Source organism: Phoxinus phoxinus (assembly GCF_949152265.1).
Source record: "Phoxinus phoxinus genome assembly, chromosome: 17".
In the NCBI taxonomy this organism is placed as follows: Eukaryota; Metazoa; Chordata; class Actinopteri; order Cypriniformes; family Leuciscidae; genus Phoxinus; species Phoxinus phoxinus.
The window spans coordinates 9,279,865-9,307,405 of NC_136892.1; the positions used below are offsets into that span (position 1 = coordinate 9,279,865).

The 27,541-nt window shown below is 36.6% G+C and overlaps 3 protein-coding genes and 1 long non-coding RNA gene across 7 annotated transcripts in view; 2 read left to right on the forward strand and 2 right to left on the reverse strand.

Annotated features, from left to right (window-relative positions):
* LOC306984167 (uncharacterized protein) overlaps nucleotides 1-27,541 on the forward strand; it is a 292,265-nt gene that overhangs the window by 82,829 nt on the left and 181,895 nt on the right. The gene's annotated exons all lie outside the window — the stretch shown is intronic.
* Nucleotides 1,301-12,561, reverse strand: LOC306984162 (uncharacterized protein). Of its 2 annotated transcripts, none has more exons than XM_079585254.1 (3): nucleotides 12,386-12,561; nucleotides 11,948-12,042; nucleotides 1,301-10,850 (listed from the first exon to the last, which is right to left on the reverse strand). In XM_079585254.1, the coding sequence occupies exons 2-3, from the start codon at nucleotides 12,003-12,005 to the stop codon at nucleotides 9,925-9,927; spliced, it is 984 nt and encodes a 327-aa protein (XP_079441380.1). In that variant the 5' UTR covers nucleotides 12,006-12,042; nucleotides 12,386-12,561; the 3' UTR covers nucleotides 1,301-9,924. The 2 variants fall into 2 exon arrangements, with proteins under 2 accessions (XP_079441380.1, XP_079441381.1); XM_079585255.1 differs by having other exon boundaries at nucleotides 11,948-12,036; nucleotides 12,386-12,428.
* On the reverse strand, nucleotides 12,566-23,749 carry LOC306984168. 3 transcript variants are annotated; one of them, XR_013794499.1, is made up of 4 exons: nucleotides 23,589-23,749; nucleotides 19,804-19,911; nucleotides 19,564-19,619; nucleotides 12,566-12,772 (listed from the first exon to the last, which is right to left on the reverse strand). It is a non-coding gene; the product is annotated as an uncharacterized lncRNA (long non-coding RNA). The 3 variants fall into 3 exon arrangements; XR_013794500.1 differs by having other exon boundaries at nucleotides 19,564-19,911; XR_013794501.1 differs by having other exon boundaries at nucleotides 19,804-23,749.
* LOC306984166 (uncharacterized protein) lies at nucleotides 13,834-19,511 on the forward strand. The gene is made up of 5 exons (XM_079585259.1): nucleotides 13,834-13,964; nucleotides 17,194-17,425; nucleotides 17,510-17,668; nucleotides 17,762-17,854; nucleotides 18,376-19,511. The coding sequence occupies exons 1-5, from the start codon at nucleotides 13,927-13,929 to the stop codon at nucleotides 18,436-18,438; spliced, it is 585 nt and encodes a 194-aa protein (XP_079441385.1). The 5' UTR covers nucleotides 13,834-13,926; the 3' UTR covers nucleotides 18,439-19,511.

Below are 27,541 nucleotides of genomic sequence, written 5' to 3' on the forward strand. Positions count from 1 at the left end.
ATACATTTAGTTTTACATTAATTTACAGAAATCAGCTGGTTGAGTGAAAATTGCTGATGCTATCGGATTTTCAGATGATATTCTCAATTCAGTTAAAGGGATAGTTCACTTTGAAATAAATGTTTGATATGTTTTAGCTTACCTCAAGGGCATCCAAGATGTAGGTGTCTTTGTTTCCACAGTATTTTCAATTTTGATATTTTTAGGTCCAACCGTTCTTGTCTGACAGTCATATCATGCAGGTCTATGGGGTCCACCTCAAAGAGCATGCACAGAGAAGTTCAAATTAAACATGATTTAATGAATCGTAAATGCAAGTACACATTGATGGCCTAAGACACGAAACGAGCGGTTTGTGTGAGAAAACGAACAGTACTTATATCGTTTTACGCCCTCGCCCTCAGATCACTTGGACATGGCTGTGTTACAAGAGGTAAAAGCGATATAAATACTGTTCGTTTTCTCACACAAACCACTCGTTTCGTGTCTTAGGCCATCAATGTGTACTTGCACAGAGAAGTCCAAATTAAACATGATTTAATGACTCGTAAATGTATGCTCTTTGAGGTGGACCCCATAGACCTGCATGATATGACTGTCAGACAAGAACGGTTGGACCTAAAAATATCAAAATTGAAAATACTGTGGAAACAAAGACACCTACATATTGGATGCCCTTGAGGTAAGCTAAAACATATCAAAAATTTATTTCAAAGTGAACTATCCCTTTAATGGACGCTCTGAGATAAAGTGAATTCAGACTGCAGTGCAGACTAAGCAACGATTGTATTTAATTGTACAGTACAATCATAACATAGACATGATCTTAATTCCATAATGTCCTTAAACATAACAATATTGCTGGCCATAAACTGACAAAGTGCGCGTCCGGTGTGCGATACCTCGAGTTGTCATAGACGTGGCGCGGTGCTTCTCGTCCGGTGTGCGATACCTCGAGTTGTCATAGACGTGGCGCGGCACTTCTCATCCAGTGTGTGATAACGCGAGTTGTCATAGACGTGGCGCGGCACTTCTCATCCAGTGTGTGATAACGCGAGTTGTCATAGACGCGGCGCTTCTCGTGCGATACCTCGAGTTGTCATAGACGCGACGCTAACAGCTCCCGCCCAAATGCGCAGGGCTCTCTTGCGTGCCCAATCTACACCATAGAACTGGCTTAAACAGACGATCTGACGGGTTTTAGAAAATTAAATACAACCCGACACTAAGAAACAGACCCGGCCTCTACTTGAGACCGCCTTTATTTATCCAAACCTGTAGCCACACCAGGCGTGTAAAAGAGACAGGCGTCTATTTGGGACTCGGCTATTATTTGAAGTTTTACGGTATTTCATATGCAAACATGTAAGCCAATCACAGCAGCGGGCGTTTACACTGAAGTCTCACACAGACACGCCCCTTAAAACAGAGCGTTAAAATCAGAGGCTAAAATCAGGCTTGGAAAAATTACTTTTATTTGACAATATATGACAATTTTTTATGTAAAAATCATACCAACATTATTAGGGCACCCCAGGCAACTTGTATAGTTAAACAATCCAGTTCATGACCCCTTTAAGATGGTTTGGGATCACTGGAATACTGGCTATCCACCTCAAATAATCCATATTTTACGGATAAGCTCTTGTTGCCGAGATTTTCTAGTCTTGGCTAAGTGAGCACTAAAGGAAATTATTCTACCTATAGAAATTCACAGAAGTCAGTTCTGGCGTGAAGCCCTACATCGAATTTCCAGGTCGGCTCTTATAAGTGGGATATATTGAGCGTCAGTGTCAGTTCTGGCAGGCCAGGTAGTCAAGACGCTGCATCGCTATTTGCTAACAACACAGCCTCATCAGCTGATCTGCTCCAGCTGAGCTGCATTAGCTGATTAACTCACCTCGAAGCTAAATGGCTCGCTCAAACGGCGCCCTATTTAAAGCACTTTCAGTTGCATCCCGTCTACTTGCTTGCTGTTTGCTTTGCTGCTGTCAGTATGTTCAAAAACGCTCATGCTGTCGTTTCACACAAAAATTACAATTGCTTCTTCAGCAAGTGATCCAGTGCTTTCGGAAGGGGTCAGATTTTGGCAGGTGCCGTTCCAGTGCTGATCCGCCAGAGCCGCTGTTTGTCACACAGACGGGGAAACCAACGTCTAGAGCCTGGTTTGCTTCTCACTTACTTTCATTTTGCCAATTTGCGGACTGACTCACAGCTTATTCTCTGCGCATAAGTGCAGAAACTACAGCGGCAGCATCCGCTCAGTTTAACCCTCAAAGCCATGGGGCGGTGGTCTTCTGGCGCTTATGAACGATACCTCCGTCCCAACATTCGGGCTTTTCTCAATGCTCAGAAGGCCATGAGGTCAGGTCCCTGATAGTTTTGCCTAATAAATAATTGCGCTCATCTGCTAAACCTGCTTTTGCTCTGCTGGTGACAATCGCCCCTGACGTGCTACCGATGGCTTAAATTCCATTTTCTATTTATTTCAGGAGGCTGAGGTCTCGTTATCTCATTTATAGCGCTTTTTAATATAGACTGTCGATATCAACGGTGATTGAGGTAACCGAGATCGGTGGCTTTTATTACGGTTGATAATTATTTTCCAGCAAGTATTTGATCGATTGACTTCCGTCGCATGATTGTTAGTATTAAATTAGGGCCGCTTAGTCGTCACTTATTACCGACACATGGTTTGTTTGGGGGAAAATAGTCTTCTCCTAGTCTCAATCATGTGAACATCCTTAACGCTGCTGTTGTCCTTATGACCAGAATCATATTGCAACTAAGTCTTATCATATTAAGATTTAGCATTTTATTTTCATCTTCAATTCCACCCTCTGTCTATCACAGAGGATTGCCAGGTGTGGTTTTGTTTGGGGGGATAAATAATTTAGCTTTCTCAGTCCTAAACTGTGTGAGCATTCCCTTATGCTGCTGCTGTCCTCTGACTCTCTGCTATTTCATGGTGCTCATGAAAGGTCAGAGGACTCCCTGAACAGAGCCATACCGCCAAATTTAATTAAGAATTATCAACTTGAATTGCAATTTATTCAATAGAAATTCTTAATAATTTTTATTGTCTATGTGTTCTTGACTTTATGGACCTGACAAAACTAACATATACGGGACATGATCAGAAATAACAATGGCAGAATAATCTGAAGAAATAAGAAAGTAGGGCTTTGTCAAGGAAGAAATAACCAATCCGAGAGTAAACCTGGTGCACACTAGAGAAAAAAGAAAATACTTTATCAGAGGGATGAAAAAAAGCACCAGGGATCTACACAGCCTGTTTGATTTGTCAGTGAAATTAGAGACCTGGACATAGCAGAAGGAGAAGATGATTTAGTCACAGATTAATCAAGATTATTATCGATACATTAACAGTTAAGGTCACCTCCAAAAATAAGGTGATGGGTGTCAAGATTTGGGATTTTTGAGAAAAGCATAAATATATGTAGATTTGAAAATCATGCTTTCCCCCATTATTGTTGAATCATGGAAGCTACACCAGATATTTTGCCAAGAGATCTCTATTTATTATTTAATATGTATCAGTCAGAGAAACGGGCATATCAGAATAAGGCTACATGAGAGGTCTTCATTTCAGATTTCTCTGTTCCCCATTTCTCTATCCTCTCACCCCATCATGCCAGCTGTAAATGGTTTCTCTTGGTGTTTCTCCTCCCTCACCCCCTCATGCCTTTGTTTCTCCTCTCACCCGGTAATGACTTTGTTTGACTTTATGAGGTGGTACAGTAAGGATTGAGCTAATATACAACACTCTGGGACTTAAAGCTTCCTTGTAAGGTAGCAAAACATGTTGCTTATGTTTAAAAATTGAACGTATACCTCATGCTTACACATGGTACAACCCACTATCCCTCTGTATATACATTAGTGGTACATTTGCATTATTTGAAACATTCCTTTTCTTGTGAAGAACATGTAAACATTTAATGTATCATCATCATTGGAACATCTCTGCTCAGTGAATGTGGCATTGCACACATACCTATAAACAAAATATAACTCATCCCAGATCTCTGCTCAGCACACATGTAATCTGACTTCACAAAATACATTATGAAATTATTATGAAAATTAATAAAGAAAAATAATACTTAAAAATAACATTAAACAACACATTTTTAGTCTTCAACATAAAAGTAGGGTTGTCCCAATTTGGGACAATTTACTAACACTACTGGAGTTTGAAAAAGAACACCACTGACAATTACAATGCGTCCTTCAGGATCTGAAAGTACTTGCTCTGCTAAAAACAGACTATTTTATGAATCAGAATTGCAGTACCTCTGCATTTGCTATTAAAACTAGAGTGAAATACTTGACGGACCCCTTGTTTACGGAGTCTGATGTGATCACCTGTACGCAAATGTGTCTCCTGGAGAAACAATATCAGAGGACAGCGTTTTTAGATGAGAAAAAACTGGAAGGTTTAATTTGCCAACCCACGTACATGCCATGTAATGATTCTAATATTGTGTCCAACCCCTCCCCCCTTAGAATGAACAGGGGGCTTCTTCATAGAACTGCAAAGTAGAACATAATGATCTAAATTGGGGAAAAAATAAAAATATTTTTTTTAAGCTCAATCTGGTTAACGTGTGAGAAACAAAATTAAAAACCAAGACAAAAGAATCCTCCATCAAAAATAACCCCCGAACATACCCAGAGCATAGAGAACAAAAACACAAATATGTTCAAAAATAGCAAAAGAAAATCCCTTCTGGTACTCGTCCACTTAGACATGGCGAGTGGCCAGAAAAACTTTATCACAACAGATTATGTAGTGGAGTTGACTCCAACAAACATAATTTAACACTACAATTCACTCCTCAAAGAATAGACAGGGTGCAGTTCAGCAAATGTGCAAAACGAGTACACATAGCGAAGCTAGTGGCTGTAAAACTGACAAGGAAGAGGTGAGTCTAGTGAATATTTAAAGACTATGACTGTCTAGCACTCAACTTTCCCCCTCTTTTTACAACAAAAATGAAACATCACTGAACTTACTTAAGCTGGACTGTGACGCTATTTTCTTCTGGAAATCAGTTATATCCAACTTGATCGTCTCAGTGGTGTGTATTTGTTCATATAGGTCCATATTTTAAAAGTGAATATAAATTCATGCAACAACTGGCATTTTTTTATTTTAAAAGAATGATAATATATTCTTATTAATACTGCAAGCTTAATATGAATACTGCAAGCTTAATATGAATACAATGTTGAAACTTTTTTTTTCATACAAAAAGTTTTGGTCCTTTATTCTTGTAACATATTATACATGCAATGCATACTTGCACACTTATATACCGTAAAACTTCAAATAATAGCCCGGGCTTTTATTTTCCCAAATCGCCGAACTGCACCGGCTTGTATTGGAGACAGACGTCTATATGAGACAGGCCTTTAATTTACTGTAGTGTTGAGACTTTACCCTGTGCTGCAATATACATTTAGTTTCACATTCATTTACAGAAATCAGCTGGTTGAATAAATTGCTGATGCGATCGGATTTTCAGATGATATTCTCAATTCAGTTAATGGACGCTCTGAGATAAAGTGAATTCAGACTGCAGTGCAGACTAAGCAACGATTGTATTTAATTGTACAGTCACTGATTCTTGAGAGTCGGGACAAAACACGTTTTAAAAAACTTTTTTTTTAAAATACACACTATATCAATTATAGTTATACGTTTCTGCAGAGAAAGGTCTTAGCTATTAAACCATGTAAAGGAACAGGTTCTAAATAAAAACACATTTTTAACAAATTTACATGTTTCCCTTCAGAACTGGATTTGTGTCAACTCCGTCAGACACACTAAAAAGTAAACAATTTAAATTCTTCCAAACCAACAAGAATCTAAAGTTCGGAAGTATATTGTAATAGTGTTTAGTTACTCTGATATGTAAAAAAAATACAATATATAAACTTAAGTTGTGATTTCACACTATTCTGAAAACTCAGATTTCTAAATATTTGCATTTTCAAACTTTGATTTGAATTTCAATATTGTAAAAACAAATTCCTTAAATAAATAAAACATAAGAGGATGTAGATCAGATGGTCCTTTATTACAAAAACAACATCAACTGAAGGAAGAATATTTTTTCCCCCAAAAAATTAACAAAAACATACATCCAAACGTCGAAGATCTGACGGTGTTGACGAAAAACTGACGGTGTTGACGAAAAATGTGTGCATTGCTGATTAGTGAACAGATGTGCTCTTTAAACACTACTACTAAAACTACTCCTTGTTATTAGAGTATTGAACTTACTGTAAAGCAAACTATAATAAACATATTGCACATACACCGTTTCCAACTATATATATAAAAAAAAACAATAAGGGAAACCAGGGGCCGTGATAAATTTTTTTTGGCCATATCGCCCAGCCCTACACTGGCTTCTCATTTCTCTATCTCGGTCTCTACATATATAAATATATATATATATTAAAGTGCTGGCAAAATTACACATTACATAATAATAAGCAGACCACTGCCTGCCCATTCTCTACAAGTCAGATGCGAATGGTTATATAATGTAATGCATGCTATGTATGTGCATTTGTGTACATAAAACCCTGAAATAACAGTTTAACCCTTCACTATATTCACAAATAATATTATATTTGCACATTAAGAGGTTACTGGTGGATTTGTCAACTCCGTCAGCTTACAGGTCAACTCCGTCAGACATAGAACCTGACGGAGTTGACGTCTGACGGACTTGACGTAAGGGCATGTATTTTACGCCAAAACATGTATTGTACACTGCAGCTAGGTAGTTTTTCCTCAGTTGCTAGCTGTCCCAATAACCTCACTAAAATGCTTAAATTCAATCCACTCTGGTTTAAAAAAAAGTATCTTAACAGAAAGATGGTATTGACATGGTGCAGCTGTGACCATAGGAATATTGACATTGTCTAAAATAAAATAAAAATTAAAACGTACTAGAGCATGTGTGGTAGTGCTGCATTCACCACAGGCAGGGGGTGAAAAGGGGTCCTCAGGGATATAGCTGACCATGCTATTTCCTAATTTAAAGAGCTTTATGAAAAAATCTGACGGAGTTGACAGAAACTGAGGACACAACTTTAATTGGCAGATTTCTATGGAAAATATTGTTTGATGTTCACTTCATGCATTGTTTTTTATATTTATACCCCTTATTTTTTATTTGATATGTTTTCACAATTGTAGAGCTTTTTTAAAGTTTTTTGGGATGGTTAATATTGTGACCTCTTGCTGAGGACAAGTGTAATAACATGGACCTTCTAACCACAGACCATACATTTAAATAAATTTTCCCCAAAAAGATAAAGTTTATTCCAAAAATCAGATAGGTATATACAATTCCTTTAGTTTAAACTTTGTAAGTATGTCAATCATGATGAATTTCTTAATTTCTGCTATAAATTAGACTTTTCTATGTGGTACATGTTTTGTCCCGACTCTCAAGAATCAGTGACAGTAGTACAATCAAAACATAGACATGATCTTAATTCCATAATGTCCTTAAACATAACAATATTGCTGGACATAAACTGAGAAAGTGCGCGTCCGATGTGCGATACCTCGAGTTGTCATAGACGTGGCGCGGCGCTTCTCGTCCGGTGTGCGATAACTCGAGTTGTCATAGACGCGACGCACGATAACTCGAGTTGTCAGACGCCGCGCGATAACTTGAGTTGTCAGACGTGGCGCGGCGCTTCTCGTCCGGTGTGCGATAACTTGAGTTGTCATAGACGTGGCGCGGCGCTTCTTGTCCGGTGTGCGATAACTCGAGTTGTCATAGACGCGGCGCGCGATAACTCGAGTTGTTGACGTGGCGCGGTGCTTCTCATCCGGTGTGCGATAACGCGAGTTGTCATAGATGCGGCGCTTCTCGTGCAGTGTGCGATACCTCGGGTTGTCATAGACGCGCCGCGCCGGCGCTAACAGCTCCCGCCCAAATGCAGGGCTCTCTTGCGTGAACAATCTACACCAGGGGTGCCCAATCCTGCTCCTGGCGATCAACTGTCCTGCACAGTTCATCTCCAACCCTAATCAAACACACAGGATTGGGCACCCCTGATCTACACCATAGAACTGGCTTAAACAGACGATTTGACGGGTTTTAGAAGATTAAATACAACCCGGCACTAAAAAACAGACCTGGCCTCTATTTGAGACCGGCCTTTATTTATCCAAACCTGTAGCCACACCAGGCGTGTAAAAGAGACAGGCGTCTATTTGGGACTATTTTGGGAAGTTTTACGGTATATATTATATATATATATATATATATATTAGGACTTGCATAGACTATGCAGTCGGCGCTGTTGGAAACAATAGACTACTCGAGCGTGCATTAACCATAAATTAATTAAAAATGGAGAACGTCACCAACAGAAACCACACATCAGATTTGTGGGAGTATTTCATCAAGGATGACAAAAATATCGTAATTTGCCAACTCTGTACACATATCGCGTCTAAAAACGTGTGGAAAGCACGGCCACGCTCCTTTCTCCTTTCCACAAGTGCTTGTGCTCCCGTGGCGTCTGTCGTTGCCATGCAACCATGAACTGCGCTCTTCATGATGACGAAGTAGTATCAGCAAAGGATTAATTGATTTCTAGCCCTTGCATTAACTTTACTACTTGATATATTTCTGGTCCTGGGGATGAAAAATAAAAGCCCGCCCTGTACAGCTATGATCAGCTGTTCGGCCGAGCTTTCGATGTTGTTACGGAAAGGCCGAAGATGATCGGTTGGTTTGTGTCACATGACCTGTTTTCATCTCGCCGCGGCATCGGCGTGCCTGGAAAAACTAGCGCATCGTGTCGACCACGTCACTTCCATTATGAGCGCATTTGACATAACGAACTTGAGCGCGCAAAAGATGCGATATGTGAACGGATCCTAAAATAGGACATTGCGTCTGAAATGAAAGGCAAGAACGGCTATTTATTTGGCTTTACTCTGTCACATGAAAATTAAAATCTAATTTCTGTCAGGACCACTATCGTCAAATATGATTGAGAATTAGCATACAGTTTGGATTGGCGGTATGGTTCTGTTCCGAGTGAGAACTCCCTGCGCATCCATGCAGCCTAGCATGGATAAGAGCAGGGAGAGCAGCAATAACCCCCCTTGGGGTAAACAGAACAGAACCAACATGAATGTATGCAAATATATTTAATTCAAGATTTTAAAGTACAAAATAATTTGAGAATTTATTCTGATTGAAGGGGAATGTCAAATCCTGACTGGCGAGAGGAGGAGCTGGGGATGGAGGGTTATTCGCTACTGAGAAACGCGATAGCTGCTGATAATACTGAAGGAGCTTATATATGTACATGGGGATAGGCGTTGTATTCCTATAGGTAGATATGGATCAGCTGAGAGTCAGCTGATGCGAGCTTGACTAACGTGACCAGCCAGAACTAACGCTACACTTGATAATTATAATGTTTTGAGAGTTTACTTATGTAATTGTTGCATTAGGCTATGAATTAATACATATTTATTGCTAAGAACTATTTCATGTCTTTTCATTTACAGTAGCCTATTATGAACCACTAGTAGTCGAGTAACTTGAGTATTGTTTTGATAAGAAATCAGTAGTCGTGCAACCCCTAATATATATATATATATATATAATTTATATAAAAAATGAATGACAACAGCCAGGCAAACCAAATTAATTTGTAAAGTATATGTATGAAGATAATTAGGTTTACTATACTTAGGCTACCCCTAACATAAACAAAATGTGTATTTCCATCTAAAATTGGAGCATTTTGACCTCTACCCAATTTCCAACAATCTTCACCAACTATGTAATTGTAAAAAAAAAATTCTCCCAGATGGGGTCGCAAGAAGTCCTATCTTTTGATTTATCAGAATATCAAAGTATTAATTTGAAAGTTATGGATCTGAACATGAATTTTAGGCAACTTCGGGCAACACTTTTTCTCATGAGTCCGTAGATTAGATAATTGGGTGAAACTCTTCCCACATGAAGAGCACTGATGCGGCTTCTCTCCAGTATGAACTCTCTTGTGCCTTTTCAAGGATGTTGAGTAAGAGAAACTCTTTCCACAGTGTGAGCACTTGTATGGTTTCTCTCCTGTATGAATTATCTGGTGTGTTTTTAAGTTGCCTGATGTAGTAAAGCTCTTCCCACAGTCAAAGCACATATGAGGGCTCACACCCGTATGCAAACGCTCATGTTCTTTTAAAGAGTGCAGGTGTGTAAATCTTTTTCCACACGAAGAACAAAAGTGAGGCTTTACACCAGCATGAACTTTAAGGTGTTCTCTTAAGTTTGATGCCACAACAAATGTTTTATCACACTGATCACAGCTGAATGATCTCACTCCAGAGTGACGGAGCAGATGAGTGGTGAGAGAGCTTTTGGATGTGAAACTCTTTCCACACTGAGTGCATGTGAATGGTTTTTCTCCATTGTGAATTCTCATATGATCCTTTAGGTGTCCTTTATGTATGAAACTCTTTCCACACTGAGAGCATATGAACGGTTTTTCTCCATTGTGAATTCTCATATGATCCTTTAGGTGTGCTTTATGTCTGTAACTCTTTCCACACTCAGAGCAGGTGAAAGATCCTTTGACTCCAGATTTTCCAGCTTGTTTTTGTGTTAAATCCTCTTCGGTCTTTAAAACGGCTGCATTTCCATCTTCATTTTTGAAATGATGATGTTTTTGAAACCGATGTTGGCTGTCTTCATTTTTATATGTCAGTTTTACATCTTCGTTTGTGAAATGATGGTGTAGGCCTATGTCTTCATTCGCTTCCATTAGGTCTAAAATCAACATATTAAAATTCCCAAAATTAAATAAAAAAAGGACAAATGAGAGAAACTAAATTTAGCACAATTCTAGTTTACAACTGAGTCTACTAGTATTTAGTTTTAGATGTATTGTTATATTCTCATGAGAACCAGAACTTGTTTGTGTGTTTTTTTTATGTCTTTGGAGCATAAGAAACAGAAACAAAAAAATCATATTTTATGCTATGTCCTCTGTAGATGACACTAGGACTTAGTTATTAAGAAAATAAAATGGCACGATAAGATGTTTAGGTAAAAAACAATGTTTTTTTTTCCTCAATTACCAATACATTTTTAGGTTTCAGGCTATTTTTAACCAAACTTTGTATAAAGATGATTCTCAACTAAGCTGTGAAAGATATATGCTAATACAATGATTTGATATATTATTTTACTTCATGGATTGTGTGTAAAATTGCCATAAATGAGTAGTCCCATTCTATACAACCAAAAACATGAAAAAAAAAGTCCTGGTGTCTTCTACAGAGGAGGACATGTATAAAATCGATGCCCTGTTTCGTAACAGAAAGTCAAATTCTGATTTGAAACCTCTGAATGTTTTCCTGAGATGTTTATTTATGACAAACAATTAGAAAATTATTTAAATGATAGTTACAAAATATTATCAGATTTCCATAAGAGTGCAAAAAAATGTGATCCCAGGAGAGGGAGTTGTCATGGCGAAACCTCCAAACATTTGGTAGCTCTGAAAAGCCCTGCATGCGCTCTTTACATTACATCCAGACTATTAAAACAGTGACAAGTATGGTCTCAGATAAATTTGCTAAAATATAATGTTTTCTACAGAGAAAAAAGGCTATGCTCAGGAGGATATGTCAGTTTTTATCTAAGGGTGTACTCACACTAGGCGATCTGAACCGTGCCCGGGCTCGTTTGACTCCCAAAGTCTTTTTCTTTTGACTAGTGTGATCGTTCCGTACCGTGCCCTAAACATTTTCTTTTACAACTCGAACAGTACTTAATCGTGGGACAGGGACAGTTGTGCCTAGTGTGAGTACACCCTTAATATTCCCCATCAGTCATTAAAGAAAATGAAGAAAAACACCAACCTATTTGTTCCTCTGTATCTTCATCTTTTATTCTCCAGGGTTCTTCCTCAAATTCCATCTTGTCAGTCAGTAGTTTCTCCTGCTTGCTTCTTCTCCTGTGGGTAGATGGGAATATTCCCCAGCAACTCTCATAAAGAACTCTGATTGTTTAGAAACAATTCAACTCCTCTAACTGATTTTTTTTGTTGCTCTTACATTAGATATGATTTACATGCATTAAAAACAGTTTACCACATTAAATGTGTTCATTAAATAAAACGAAAACTCATAATCTTCACAAATTTAAAGTGAAAAAACAGTCAGTAACGAGTTTACGAGCATAATGTACAACATCAATCAATTAATTTCGATTAATTTCTGAGTGATTCACTAAATGAACTGACTCGTTTAGTTGTTTAGATTTATCCTAATAAATGATAAAAAAAGTAGCCTACTCACAGTCTGAAAAACACAGCAGATTATAGAGAGGGATGAAGGGCTGTGTTCCACTTCAAATGTTTATGTTCCCTTTCCTCGATCACTTCTCTTCTTCTCCTACACTCGCATTTGTGTCATTGCTTTTACGAGCGCCCTCTACTGGCGGAAACCAATCCCATAACTATAACCTTCATAGATAGATACTTCTTCTTCTTCTTCTTTGTGCTTATTTGGCGGTTCGCATTCTTAAAAAGAGCATTACCGCCATCTACTGTGGGTAATAGATCAGAGACAAGAAACACTACTAGATCACCACTACCAGAACAATCAGGACTCGTGCTTTCAATGTTGCTGCGTGTTCAGCTCCTCCATCTACGGCAAAAGTCCATCTCATTCCAAAGAGGGATGCTGTTACAAAATAAATAAATAAATAAATAAATATATATATATATATAGTAGTATAATATTTTTAACTGTGTAAAACATATTGTATACATTTATAACCCTTCTATATTCTTTGGATCAAATTAGTTCTCCTTAAAAACTTTATTATTAACCTACCCCCTTCTACTGAATTTAAAATTATCCTTAATGTTAATTGCTGATTACCTTCCACCTTCAGTTCTTCTCTTAGCTTACTTCTTTCTTCTGAATATTTATTACACTTAATTAGTACATGCTCCACTGTTTCTCTTATTCCACACCATTCACACAAACCTGTATGATGTTTCCCTATTATTTCCATTGTTGAATTAAGTCCTGTATGTCCCAATCTTAATCTAGAAATAATACAGTCTTCCTTCCTTCTTTCACTTGACTTCCTTCCTCTACCTACCACTGGTTGTATTGAATGTAAATGTCTACCCTTTTCCTCATTATCCCAGTACATTTGCCAATTATTATTTATCTCCCTTTTAATTATTGATTTGATTTCTAATTTGCTATATTTAATTTCCATATCTAAAGTTTCCCTTGCCATAGCCTGTTTTGCTAACTTGTCTGCTGCTTAATTTCCTGCTACTCCAGTATGTGCCGGAACCCATAAAAACTGAACTATCTTATTTTCCTGTTGCATTATGAACAATATCTGTAGGATTTCCAAAACAATATCTTGTCTAGTATCTGATTTCTGAGCTTCCAGGCACATCAAGGCCGAACTTGAATCTGAGCATATTAGAGTTTTACTTAGCCCCATTTCATTTATTTTACTAATTGCTACCATAATTGCTATTAACTCTCCTGTAAACACAGATACATGATCTGATATTCTTTCCCCTCTCGCCACTTTCAATCTGGGTATTATGTACGCTACCCCCACCTGTTCCTTTTCACTGTAAAATGAAATAGAATTCCTTACTATAAAAATACTAGTAAGTTTACTTGATTTTAGCCAAAATGTTGAGTTTACTACAAATTTTCTATTGTTGCTGAAATATTCGAAAATATAGCTCCCATAACTAGCGTAATTTAAGTAAAATTACTCAAAATGTCTAAGACGGGCTGTTACGCATGCGTACTGGTCCACAATTTCCCCTCCCCCACTCCACACAAGACAGAAGCACATGCAGCAGCTTTTGCAGAGAGGAGCATCAAGTTCAAGGTAAACTCTTTTAATTTAAACCTCATTTTCAGATTTGTGTTTGTTTGCTAGTCTTAATAATTGTTCAAATGTCTGTAGCCTACTTTGTTAGTTGCGTTCTTGTTTTGTTGAATATATTAGCTCATGTATTAACTTTCACAAACACGGTTTGAGCACTCTGCTAAAGCAATTTCCCTTCAAACAACTTAACGTTATTTGCTCCTTTATATCTTTAATCCAGCTGCCTGGTTGCCTATTAATTATTATTAATTCGTTAATTTGTTGTAGTGATGGGCAGGGTTAGCAAGTAATTTGAACTAACGTTAATGATTGGTCTTGATCCAGACGCGAATGTTTAACAGTTAACGTTAACGTTACAGATCGTGTCAAATAGAGCATCACAGTCCCGCCCACAGCCCGAGAGAGCTCTGGTGCCGGAAGTAAATTTCCCATTCATTTCTCCCATTGACTTTTGGAAAAATCTGTATCTAAAGAGTTTTAGAGCATGTCTGAGGATAACCAGCTACGGCTGAACTCATAAGCATACAACATATCATTTCGAGTGAAAAAACGAAGAGAAAATCCAAAAAAAGGCAAAGGTACAAGACTGTGTACATATTTTCATTTCCGAGCGAAGGAACTACTCATCCCATAAACCACCGCGCCTCACTGAAATCGACTGAAGCAAACCGCGAAAGAGCCTTTTGAGTGAATTTTATATAGTGAATGTGTAGTTAATAGCAGTTATTTCAATAGTAATCGTGTAAATAAAAATACTAGTGTTTTATATAGGTATTGTGTATTGAATTTTATATTTATCATCGTGTATTTTATATTGTGTGCGTGTGTGAAAGCGGTTAACGATAACGTTAGCAACATGGTGCAGTGCTTTGTACCTGACTGCAAATCACCGCTCAGTCTCAGTCGTCAACACATGTGTGTTCAGTCAGTGTGTAACGTTAGTTTGTGTGTTTATTTCAAAGCCCTTTATGACACAGGACACTCTGCTGACAGGACAGGTTGAGGTCCATGCTCATTTTCATGAAGTTATAGTTCATTCTTAATTGTAATAACATTTAATGTATTTTCTTAATATCCACAACGAGTGTAAATTAAAAAGTGATGGTCAGCAAACCAGAAAGTGCACAACGCCACCGGTCTGATGCATGGTCTGCTCTTGGACCATCATATTCAGTTTATTAACTTGCCATGAATTATTATACAAATGTTCAGTAAATGCATGAAGAGGTAACGTTATGCCTAGGTTAAATATTGTTTTGACAGCGGCATCATAAAATGCTTGATATGACTCATACCATATGAAGGCTACAGTAGCCTATCTAAAGTGAACGATAAGTAAGGGATAATGTAAAGCGAGGCGGTTGTTATAGCGAATACAACTCCCGAAAGGCTAACGTTAATTAACGTTATGAGCCCGACGCGAAGCGGAGGGGTCTTGAATCAGCCTGTATTCGCTATAACAACCAACTCGCTATATTACATGGCTACCTACCAAATAAATCAATAATTTGACACAAAATATTAATTAAAAAAGGAATGTATTGATTTAAAAACTATTTATATGGCTTCCGCTAAAGAAAACAGTCCGTTCCGTCTCTTCTGTTAGAATCCTGCTTCCATGGCAACGCTCTGTTTTTTCCACGGACCTTCGCGGGGTTTACACGATTTCCACCAATCAGATGCATCACTGTGGGATTGTGGGATTGTTTAGGATTGTGGGTAATGAAGTACTTATCCAAGACATCGCGAATAAAAGGCATTTATCTCAAAACAAGGTTAGTGCCCCATGAACTTTTGGCGTTTATATGAGCATATACAATCGGTTAGTACAGCCGTTGCTGGTTTTAAGTCTACCATGTATGGTTACGTTTTTATGGCTTATACCCCAAATGTCTATGGAGAAATTGTATTGAATTTTTACTTCCGGCACCGGCTGTGGGCGGGACTGTGATGCTCTATGGGTCACCTCGGTTTGAATGTTGTGTTTGTTATGGTATGATTTTCGTTGACGCTCAGCATAACGTAAGCTACTATGATAATGTTAGCTGGACGCGCCAATTTTGAATAGGCAGCTCAGAGACACGGCTGCATTCACTCTAGAGAGCGCGCAATACAAACAAAGTACAAATGGATGGAAAAGACCGCTAACGTTACATCTTTAGATCAGTTATTTTAAATCTTTAAAAGACATATTTTTAACTTGACTGGGCACGTTAAAAACCTAACGATAAATGACGAACTCCAGTCAAGCCGGTTAATTCGAAAATCTTATGCCTGCTTATTATGATCACTATGGCAAAATAAGAGGGAAATTGTGAGGTGTTTTTCAATCGAGTTTGTTAGCGAGTATTTTACAGAAATTATATATTGAGCGAGTACATCATGAATACATTTCCCAAACCGTGTTTTTGTCTTATCATGAATCACTATAGTGCACCTATAATCAGTGTTTATATTCGGACTATTTTAGGCCAGTCGGGTTAACCGCTGCAGAGTAGCCCAGTGGCTCGTCATAGACATGAGAGAAGTAGTTCCGGCTGCAATGTTCTTCCGCAAGATGCATGCAGTTCTGTTTATTATTTGCTAGAGTCCCAAAAGTTATGGACTGCTGCTTTCAAAGTCAAGGCAACTAATTTCTACATAAATGCCAACACTGGGGGCATTTATTGCTTTTTTGAATAGTTAATGTGATGCTAGTTTTGAAACAATGCACATTTTCAAAACTGCTTTTGTGAATGTGCATTAATATATGAGATAGAATGAAATACAATTATTTAATTTTCACAGTGACAATGCATCATCTCGGTCAAATTGAAAAATAAACTGCAATTGGTTATATCACATTTTATTTTCTCTACAATCTCAGGCAAGACAGCCAATATTAAAATGAAAAGGCAACGTGAAAAAGAAACTGCAAATAGTTTTTACAAAGCTTTTTGTAACTTTTGTAACTCACTTATTTTGTTAGCGTTAATAAAAAGCTTTGTAAAAAAACTATTTTCTTTTTCATGTTTGCCTTTTCATTTTAATTTTGGCAGTCTTGCCTCGAGATTGTAGTGAAAATGAAACGTGAAAGCGCCAATTGCATTTTATTTTTCAATTTGACAGGGATGATGCACTGTCACCATGAAAACTTTAACAGTCTTAGTTTTCAAATAATAACTAGGCTAATGCATGTGATGTTTCCATTTAACTCATTGACCAACTGCTTTGCATGTGTCCAACCCAGGCGATTTGAATTAAATTTCTTGCCAAACTTTCCGAATGGGGAAGATGAAGAAAGTCAAGAATGCACAAGAATAGAATTTGTAGAAGAAATGAAAAAGAGGCCCTCAAACATGAGCCTGATTGGCAAGAAGATGGACAGCACATTTGCTTTGAGATGGAAAGAAATCATCCACTCTGAACCTCCTGTCTGTGAGATTTTGAAGAAGTGGCCAGCACTTTTCATGGAAAGCCAGGTTTGTTTTCTTTTCCTCTTCAAAAAACTGTTTTTTATGAATTGTGTGTTTGAATGTTAACAACCACTCTATGTTTGTGCTTAGATCTCAGCAGAATTCAATCGCATATCTGGGAAAAATCTGAGATCTCAGTTCTACGCTGCGTTGGACACACATTCTACACGTTTGTTTGAAATTTTCCGGAAAAAAGGAGGAAACCAGGGAAGAATACTTGATGAAATTTTGCAACAAGTTAATTCAAAGGTATTATTTTATGATGCTATCTTTGAATCATAATCTGCATATGATTGTTACCCTCGGCCGATAACTTGTCTACCTGTCTCTACTTTTTCATAGCCATCTGATGTAACATTTGTTCGCACTGCAGTACTTCAGGGACTTCCAGTCCTCTTGGGGGATGACCCAGAGGAATTTTTCAGGACGTGCTTTGTAAGTAATGTTAGTGATGTTTCTGCTTTCTTAAAGGGATGGTTCAGAGTTAGATCAACCTAGGGTAATTTGCACCATGACATCAAGCCAAACACATTTGAATAAACTCCTGATGTACTTACAAACTTTACAATTCCAGAACAGAACCTATTAGTACTATTGTAGAAGTGTGGTTCTGGGCATTATTAGTGGGGTCATTTACGAGATACATAAAGCCATTAGCGCCTGCTCTATGCCATACGACTGATATCACTAAATAAGCTATAATTTTAATAATGTTCAACCAAGGGGAAAAAGGCTTCTGGGGGGGGAGGGGGGGGGGGGTGTTTGGCTCTATGTCATGGTGCAAAGGGTGAATCTAGGTTAATTTTACTCCGGACCATCCCTTTAAATTGCCGTTTTGTTTTGTTCCATGAGAGTATAGCTCATGTTAGGAACAATGAATCCTGGGTTTTTGTAGTTTTGCATTAGATACTATATGTCTCTTGTGAAACAATTCTAATTTGTTCTTCTCTACTTAGGATGTGGATGTAGATGCAGATTTCAGTGAAGTAGATGTTGGCCTGCTCACAATTTTAACCTGAAGGTATGCCTGCCAAACGTCCAAATACCCTCAACATGGACGCACTAAGGGCAATCGTTCTGGAGGGAACAATTGTTGTGGATGATGTCCCAAATTTGCCACATGCTGTATTTTTCCTTTTTGCTTTGATATATGCTCTAAACTACCCAAAGACAATGAGGAACACATTTGATTTCATTCAACGGGTATTTATGTCTTTGCGAGGTAAGAATCTCAAACCCAAACTCCAAACCCTTAAAAATCAGCTTGTAAGCTAAACTTGTCTCCTTACTGCTTTGGATGTCTGCTGCCGTGTTTAAGTTAGCATATTGGCATATTCATTTGCACTAATTTCAAGTGGCTTCTGTGTTTTTTAAACCTTTCCAAAGCCACATGCTGTGTCAAGGTAGAAAATGTTTGTATTTAAATTTTGTAAAAGCCTATTCAGAAAAGGTCTGTATTTCAGGGGTTGTAAGGCCTATTTTATGCTGTTTTGTTTGCATACAGTCCATGTTTTGAAAATGTCATGATATCAGAATGCTGCTAGCCAAGAGGGTAAAGAGTGTTTAAAAAGAAAACTGATGTTTTAAAGCATATTTGTATTGTGATGGTCTTAAATTTACTGTTGAGAAATTAAACAGTTGAGAATTTCACACTTGTGTTAAGTGCATTCCATGCTAGTTTAACTACTAAAAATACGTTCACTTTACTTGAAGAAAATGTGGAAACCGATTGCACATATTTTTTTGAGTCTTCATAACTTAAAAAGGCAGATTAAAACCATGTTGAGAATAATAGTATTTAAGATGTTTGCAGAACGCATTATAACACTGTTAGTTAAATGGAATTACTCAAGTAATCTTACTATTAAATCGTAAGTAAGATTAGTAAATATTATAGAGTATGTTAACTAGAATTGATATTAAACTAAATTGATATTTACTACTTAGTTTACTTGGGAAGAGTTTGCTTTCTTTACTTTTAGCTGATTATTAACTTAACTTCAGTTTTTCCTTTAAGTTTGCTTTGCAAAAATAAGGCAATCGGTTTCCAAACTTTTTTTAAGTAAACTGAACTTATTCGAATTTACAGTGTTGTGGATCCTTAGACGCATCTGTAAAAACATGTACATACTGTTCATACTTACTCCCAATATACTCTTTTGTCATCTCTGCCTCCAACATCCTCCGATTTTTATCTTGCCTTGATTCCAATAAGAATAGATCTACATTAGGTTGAGGTAATATCCATAATGGTATTGTTGGTAATATTACTACTGGAATAATACTGTACTCATTTAATTTCATATCCTGAACTAAATCCTTAATAATCCAACCAAAACTGTTAACTTTCCCTTTCCCATGTTCCCAACATGTTTCAAGTATACCTTTTGTTGGATGACTATCCTTCTGCCCTTTTAGATTAACCCAGTATGCCAGTGTCAATTGCTTCCTTCTTAAGTGAATTGGCATCTCCCCCATCTCCACCTGTAAAGCTGAAACAGGAGAGGAAGGATAAGCTCCACAACATATTCTCAACGCTTGTGATTGAATTCGCTCTAACTTTCTTAACTGTGACTTAGCTGCTGTTCCGTATGCAATACAACCATAATCTAATATTGCTCTTATCATTGTTGAATAAATTGTTTTTAATGCCACTCTGTCAGCTCCCCATTCTCGTCCTGAAATACACCTCATCACGTTTAAGATCTTCTTACACTTTCCCTCCATCTTGTTTATATGTACACTCCATGTAGCTTTAGCATCAAACCACATACCTAAAAATCTTATGTCTTTAACTTGTTCTATTTCTTTATTATATAACTTCATCTTTAAATCAATACTTGCCCTTTTATTTGTAAAAAATATATATTTAGTTTTCTCCACTGAGAATTTAAAACCCCATTTATAAGACCATTTCTCAACACTTTTTAACACTGATTGCATTTTATTAACAATATACTCTACATTCCTACCTCTAAACCACAGCGCTCCATCATCCGCGAACAATGATTTATTTATATTCTTATCTATTGTTGCAAATACATCATTTATCATAATAATAAACAACAAAGGACTTATAACACTACCCTGCGGAGTTCCATTCTCAATTATTCCTTTCCTTGATATATATTCCCCAATCTTTACTTTAATATTTCTTTCTATTAAGAACTCTTTAATCCAATTATATAATTTTCCATCTATTCCAATTTGATCTAATTTGATCAATAAACCTTCCTTCCATAGCATATCATATGCTTTTTCTATGTCAAAAAAAACTGCTATTAGAGTTTCTTTATTCATCAAAGCTTTCCTTATATCTGACTCCAAATTAATAATTGAGTCCATTGTACTTTTTCCCTGTCTAAAACCATTTTGATATGGGGAAAAACAATTATTCTTCTCCATATGATACATTAAACGATCTGTAATCATTTTTTCCATTACTTTACCTAAATGTGCTGTTAACGCTATCGGTCTGTAGTTTAGTGGAATATTTGGATCTTTACCTGGTTTTCTAATAGGAATTATTACAGCTTCTTTCCAATTCTTAGGTAACGTCCCTTCTTCCCATACCCTGTTGTAAAACTCTAGAATGACTTTAAGAGATTCTTCACTTAACTTTTTTAACATTATATAGCTAATTCCATCCTGTCCTGGAGTTGACGCTTTTGTATTTTTTAATGCCCTCTTTAATTCTGAATATGAAAAAGGCACATCTAGAGTACTATTTGTTCCTCTTTTTTTCTCTAAAATAAATAGATGTTCTTTTAATAACTTCTCCCTCATTTCCTTACATTCCATCATCAAATTATTTGAACTATTTATTTTTGAGAATTCTTTCCTAAACATTTCTGCTTTCTCCTCATCACTTATTGCTATTTCTTCCCCACTACTTAACACAGGATACTCATATTCTCTTCTAATGCCACTCATCTTTTTAATCATACTCCATACTTCCCCAATTGGAGTATTTTTCCCAATTTCTTCACAATATGATCTCCAATATTCTTTCTTCACTTCCCTTATTGTTCTTCTAGTTTCTGCTTGTGCCTTTTTATATATTATCATGTTTTCCCAATTGTGGGTTTTCCTTAAAATTTTAAATGCTTTCCTTTTCCTCTTAACTGCTATTGCACACTCCTCATTCCACCATGGAACTATTTTCCCCTCCCTCTTTCCTTTGTTTTTCGGAATGCATTCTCTAGCAGCACTCTGTATCACTGATATTATTTCTGTATATACTCTTTCAATTATTATTCTTTCATTCATCTTGATCATTTCCAATCCTTCCTCACATATTCTTTCAAATTTTTCCCAATCTGCTTTCTCATATTTCCACTTTCCTGTATTTACTTTCTTTATCTTCCTTATCTCATTATTTACAATTGTACTTAATATTGGAAAATGATCACTACCCACTGTACAATTTAATACCTCCCAATTTATTATTCCCCCTAATTCATTAGAAACAATAGTTAGATCAATTGCTGATTCCCTCCCTAAATTTACATCCATACGAGTTTTTGTTCCATCATTTATACAAACTAAATTTTCCTTTTCCATCACCTCTTCAATGACCATACCATTTGTATCTGTCACTAAACCTCCCCATAAAGTATTATGGGCATTAAAATCCCCACACCATATTACTCTATTTTCTCTTAATCCTTTTATAGCTCCCATACTTTCTTGTGTTATTTTTTTACACGGATTATAAAAATTTATTATAACATAATTCTTATTTCCAACCCATATTTCTACTACTATATATTCCATCGTTTCCCCTTTCTCCAAAACTCTATATGGTATTCCCTCTTTTACAAAACTGACACATCCTCCTCCTTTTCCTTCTTCCCGATCTCTTCTCACACTTATGTATCCTTTTAAAACAAATTCTAATCTAGGATTCAACCATGACTCTTGAATACATATCACATCTGGTTTATCTTTCATTTGGTTTATATACCCTTTAAATTCTTGTCCATTAGCACACAGGCTCCTAGCATTCCATTGTAATAGAACTAACATACTAGCCTACCCCTAATTCCTGACTTGACTGAAATTCTGTAAGATTTTTCATTATGTCTTCACATTTCAATCCCTTTATATCTAGAAATCTCTCTGCCGCCTTTACTATTATTTGTAACTTTTCTGTTCTCCTTTCTGTTTGCGCTGTACAATTAATTACTTCCACCATAAAGAGCACAAAATTTCTCTTAGTTACTATCATTGCATCTTCTGGTATTCTACCTTCATCCACTCTTCCTGTACCTTCATTTATTTTCCCATACTCCACTCTTTCAGTACCACTTTGTCTATACCTGTCATTTACCGCTTTCACAGCTTCAGCATATGTCCCGTTATTCTTTGACTTTTCCTGTTGTACTTCCACAGCCTTTTTCCTCACCTCACAACCTCCATATGCCGCATTATGATTACCTCCACAGTTTCAACACTTCAATCCAACTCCCTCTCCACACTTCCCAAATTCATGCTCTCCTCCACAACGCGCACACCTCATTTTAGCCTTACACACTAACGCAGTATGGCCATAACGTTGACAATTATAACACCTCAAAGGAGGGGCCATATACTGCCTTATCGGGTAACTGATATAACCCAATTTAATCCGATCTGGTACTACTTTTCCCTCCAATTTTAGACGTACTGACAAGCTATCCATTCTTCTACCTTCTCTGCTCATTTGAAGTCGGACTGCTTCTATGACCTTTGCCCCCTCTAGATTATCTTTTAATTCCTCCATCGTAACTCCTAACGGAATTCCATTTATTACTCCGTACACCCATGACTCTTGTCCTACAATCTTGTAACTCATTACTATCTTTTTCCCAATTGTCTTTAATTTCATGGCTTTATTTTTTTGTTCTTCATTTCTACATGCAATCATTAAAGCTCCATCTTGTAGCACCTTTGCAAAGGCTATCTCTCCTACCAGCTTTTTCAGTTCATGCGTCAACGTCAATGGATTAACTCCTAAAACTCCTACCTCTCCTTTAAACTTCAGTATTATCCTAAATTCCCTCTTGACATTATTTCCCTCATCCCCCTCTTCCTCACTAGCTACTGAACTGCTTTCTGATATTTCCTCTTTACCTTTTTTCCTCTTTTTGTTAACCTTCTTTCCTGTTCTGGCCATATCCCATCCTACCTCCATATCAGCCTCCTCTTCACCTGTTTCTCCCATTCTTAGAGTCTCTGATCCATTCCCGGTTCGATTTCCTTGATTCCTCGTATTATACGTATTCTTTGACTTATTTGACTTGGCCGCCATACGCCGCCACTCAAAGTGTCAACAACCGCTCTCCAAGAAACACGGCAACAAACCCCGGACGGAAGCCGCCTCATAGATAGATAGATACAAGACAACCAATATAAGATCTGTATCTTGGTTGAACTTGAGAATATACAAACTCTAGTTATCTTCCCAAAAATGTTTGATTTCGGATAAAGATTGAAACTTTAAATATCTGCTAAAGAGTTTGCAATTGTATATTTACCTTCTGAACTCCTTCAACTGTAGCGTGCTACTGATGTTGACTTTAATATAAACTTTGACTTCATTTTAAAGTTAGATGGCAAGTATTATTATAATGCAAAATGTCAGAGTTAGTTAAGAGATGTGAAGATTTACGTTAAAAACTCCAGTTCTGTCCAAGCAAATCAAAGTTGCCAGATTTAGATTTCTCCAATAAAAATAAAATCACAGTTCTTACAGTCTGATAAACTGAGTTAATTAAAGGTACATTAAGGTTCGTTAATAAACAAAAAGTAATGCGTCTTGAGAACATTGTAGCCGGTGTCATGAGAAATGAAGCCCATTTCATGGTCAAATAAAAATATTATTAGTTTAACAATTTATTTATTTTTATATATATTTATAAGTTATGTTGTGCTTTGTTGGTATAATGGAGAGGGGGTTTTTTCAGCGAAAAATCGGCAGCTGGCAGCAGGAAGTAGCTGCCACTGGCAGCTGACAGTACCTGCCAATAAAACCTGACGTCAGCTGCCGCTAATAACCGGAAGTCGGGGGTGGACTCCGCTTTTAGCCAGGCAAATAAGTTATTATATCAATATAAAATGTTAGTACTTAATTAAATAAAATACTTCTATTAATAATTATTTTATATTATTTGATTAAAACAGGTTTATCCAATATAAATCAAGTAACGATCATAGACATAATAAAAAAAAAAAAACTTGAAATTATGAATTTGTACGTGTATAAATGAATGAGTGTACATGTTTGTTAAGCAATGAAAAATATACATACAGAAAGGAATGAGTGTATTATGAATGTATTAATGAATGTATTAAATACATAAACATTAAACTTAAATCCCGATAACAGGCAAATGCACAATTCCTTTCAGGATAAATCCCTCAATGTGTCCAAATAGGCCCTATATCTTAATTAAATTATAAATATTGTAGCTAATGTATTTAAAGTTTTTTCATAAAAAAAAATAAATTGAAGTGTTTGATCCAGTTGTTTCAACTGGTTTGTAGTTTTGGATGTTTGAGCAGTGTAGTGTGTGTGATTGTCAACAATCTGGCCTTATCTAAACATGAACTGTTGACGAAACTCGTAATTCGTGATCAACCTCGTTTTATTGTAGTCCTAAGGTGAATTCAAAAAGGCATTATTTTTCTTTGAAGCAACAAATGCTAAATAATTTGTTACAGTTGCTTTTTGTATAATTGTATAATGTAATATATATTATAAATATAATATATAAATTATCAATTTGTACGTGTATAAATATAATTTATGAATGAGTGTACATGTTTGTTAAATAGTGAAATATATACAATACAGAAATAAATGCCTATGTAATAATATTGTATATTTATTAAATATACATAAACATTATTTAAACTTAAATAATGAAAGTCATGTCTAAAAGAAAAAAAGAACATTGTCTCATCAATGACCTTTATTTAAAACCATGTTTTGCTATCATTTAAGAACAGTTTTACATTTGCAGTACTTATACATTCTTGTCTTTGTTGAATAAAGCAGCTGTAACTTTTGAAACAGGCTTGTTGCCTATTTGTTGTTCTGACATCAGAATGACCGACAACAATCCTGAACTAGATGGTAAAGTTCGTAGAATTTTTTTAAGTTGGCTTGCAAAAGTTTTAAAATGTTCTAGCATGGTTTAACATGATTCACCATGTTTCTAGTGTGGTTTTACTACTATCGCCGGCGCCACCATTGACTGCTGTTGCTTGACTTCCAGCTACATGTGATTGGTTGCTGCTAAGTTGGACGATACTGATTGGCTGACACAAAATGGCAGGTCTCTCCTAATTTGGTAGGGCTTCCGGCAGTCAACGGCAGCTACTTCCTGCTGCCAGCTGCCGATTTTTCGCTGAACCCCTACTGGAGTAATGTCTGCTGGAATGTAAACAACATGTTCATTGTTAAATAAATATTTTTTAAATGTTCATTGTTAAATAAATATTTTTAAATGTTCATTGTTAAATAAATATTTTTAAATGTTCAATGTTAAATAAATATCTTTAAATGTTCAATGTTAAATAAATATTTTTAAATTGTAGTTTTGTAATTGATTTTTTTTTTTTTAAAGCAAGACAAAATAGTAAAAAGCACATTTTGACTTTAATTTATGCAATGGTGGAAAAATTGTCAAATTAAATGACAAAAAATGCAAAAAAACGTGTTTCGGTATTCAGCCTTCGGCCAAGAATTTTCATTTCGGTGGATCCCTAGCTAGTAAATTGTCACGGGGCACACAGGAAAATAGGTAGATCCAAAAGCAGTGTGATGGTAATGATTTATTAAAGCGTAATCCAATTCGTCGTCATCCAGGGGCCTGTACCATGAAGCCGGTTTAGGTGGCTAGCCAGCTATGTTTCAGCTTAGTTTCCGCCAACCCTGGGTTTTAGGTACTATGAAAGCAGCTTGGCTTTAATCGGTGTTCGTTGCCATGGTATCTTACGCTGCACGGCTAACCTGCTCCGGGGCAGGTTAAGTTCTGGATTCGAGATCTCAGACTGAAGTTTGACCAATCAGCTGTGAGCAAAGAAACATATAGGTGACATAACTAATTCCCAGTGTCTGTTGCAATGGCTTTACATTTTCTTCCAAATCCTGTGGACATCTCCGCACAAATTGTTAGACGAGGACATCGTAGAGAAAGAGTTTTTAGCCGGACAAAATCCCCTTGCCTTTCCTGATAGTTTGTATGACAGATACAGTTTTTCTGCGGAAGGAATATCTTATCTTTGCAAACTTCTTGAGCCGCACATAAAGAATTTAACACGTCGAATTCATTACTGTACGGCAAATGGTATTGTGTTGCGTTTTTTTGCAAGTGGCACATATGTGTACTCGGCAGGAGTAATAGTTTCATTAATAATGTTCCCCGGACATATATCGACCATGTCCATAAAAGAGGGCTTTTATAAAATTGTGGGTAAGATACAGTATATAGAGTGACATCACATGAACAATTATTATTATTTTTTTCAAAAAGCTAATTTCACAAATGTACTACAGTACATGTTAAGAATTATTTTAAATATTTGTATTATTATTATTCGGTTAATCTATGAATTCCCTAGAGTCATTGGAGCAATAGGCTGCACACATGTTGCAATCTCCACTTCTCTAGAACATTAGGCAGATTATGTTAATAGAAAGTCCTTTCACCCTTAATGTTCAGGTAGAGATGATGTGAACATGTAAAATTATTATTTTCTGTGAGATGAATCTTTAAATTAATTGTAACATTAACAGATATACCAATGATCTACTTTCTGTGAGTCTGTGTTGTGTCAGCACTTTGAGGAAAGCAAGTTAAATTTGGTACAGTACAAAACACTGTTACTTTGCAACCTACAAAATAACCATCATGACCCTCAGACAGGGCCACTTGACCACCCAGCTGGTGCAGGTGTAGATGCACTCACCATACAATATTACACTTACCGGTAATAAAAGCACATTGAAACTGCAGATAGGTCTCAAACTGTTTTATTGGTTTTGTGGGATGGGGGGAGAAAGAGACAAGATAAAGTTGCATTAATAAATATTCATGCTAAAGTGTTACTTGGTTAAATAAGTTCACATACTGA

Bases quoted from the DNA above. Each gene is read 5' to 3' on its own strand.
- LOC306984162 (XM_079585254.1), bottom strand. From the start codon at position 12,005: ATGGAATTTGAGGAAGAACCCTGGAGAATAAAAGATGAAGATACAGAG. The intron at 10,851-11,947 runs GTTGGTGTTTTT...TGTTGATTTTAG, and splicing joins AGATACAGAGGAACAAATAG to ACCTAATGGAAGCGAATGAA.
- LOC306984166 (XM_079585259.1), top strand. From the start codon at position 13,927: ATGCAGCAGCTTTTGCAGAGAGGAGCATCAAGTTCAAG. The intron at 17,426-17,509 runs GTTTGTTTTCTT...GTTTGTGCTTAG, and splicing joins CACTTTTCATGGAAAGCCAG to ATCTCAGCAGAATTCAATCG. The intron at 17,855-18,375 runs GTAAGTAATGTT...TTCTCTACTTAG, and splicing joins AATTTTTCAGGACGTGCTTT to GATGTGGATGTAGATGCAGA.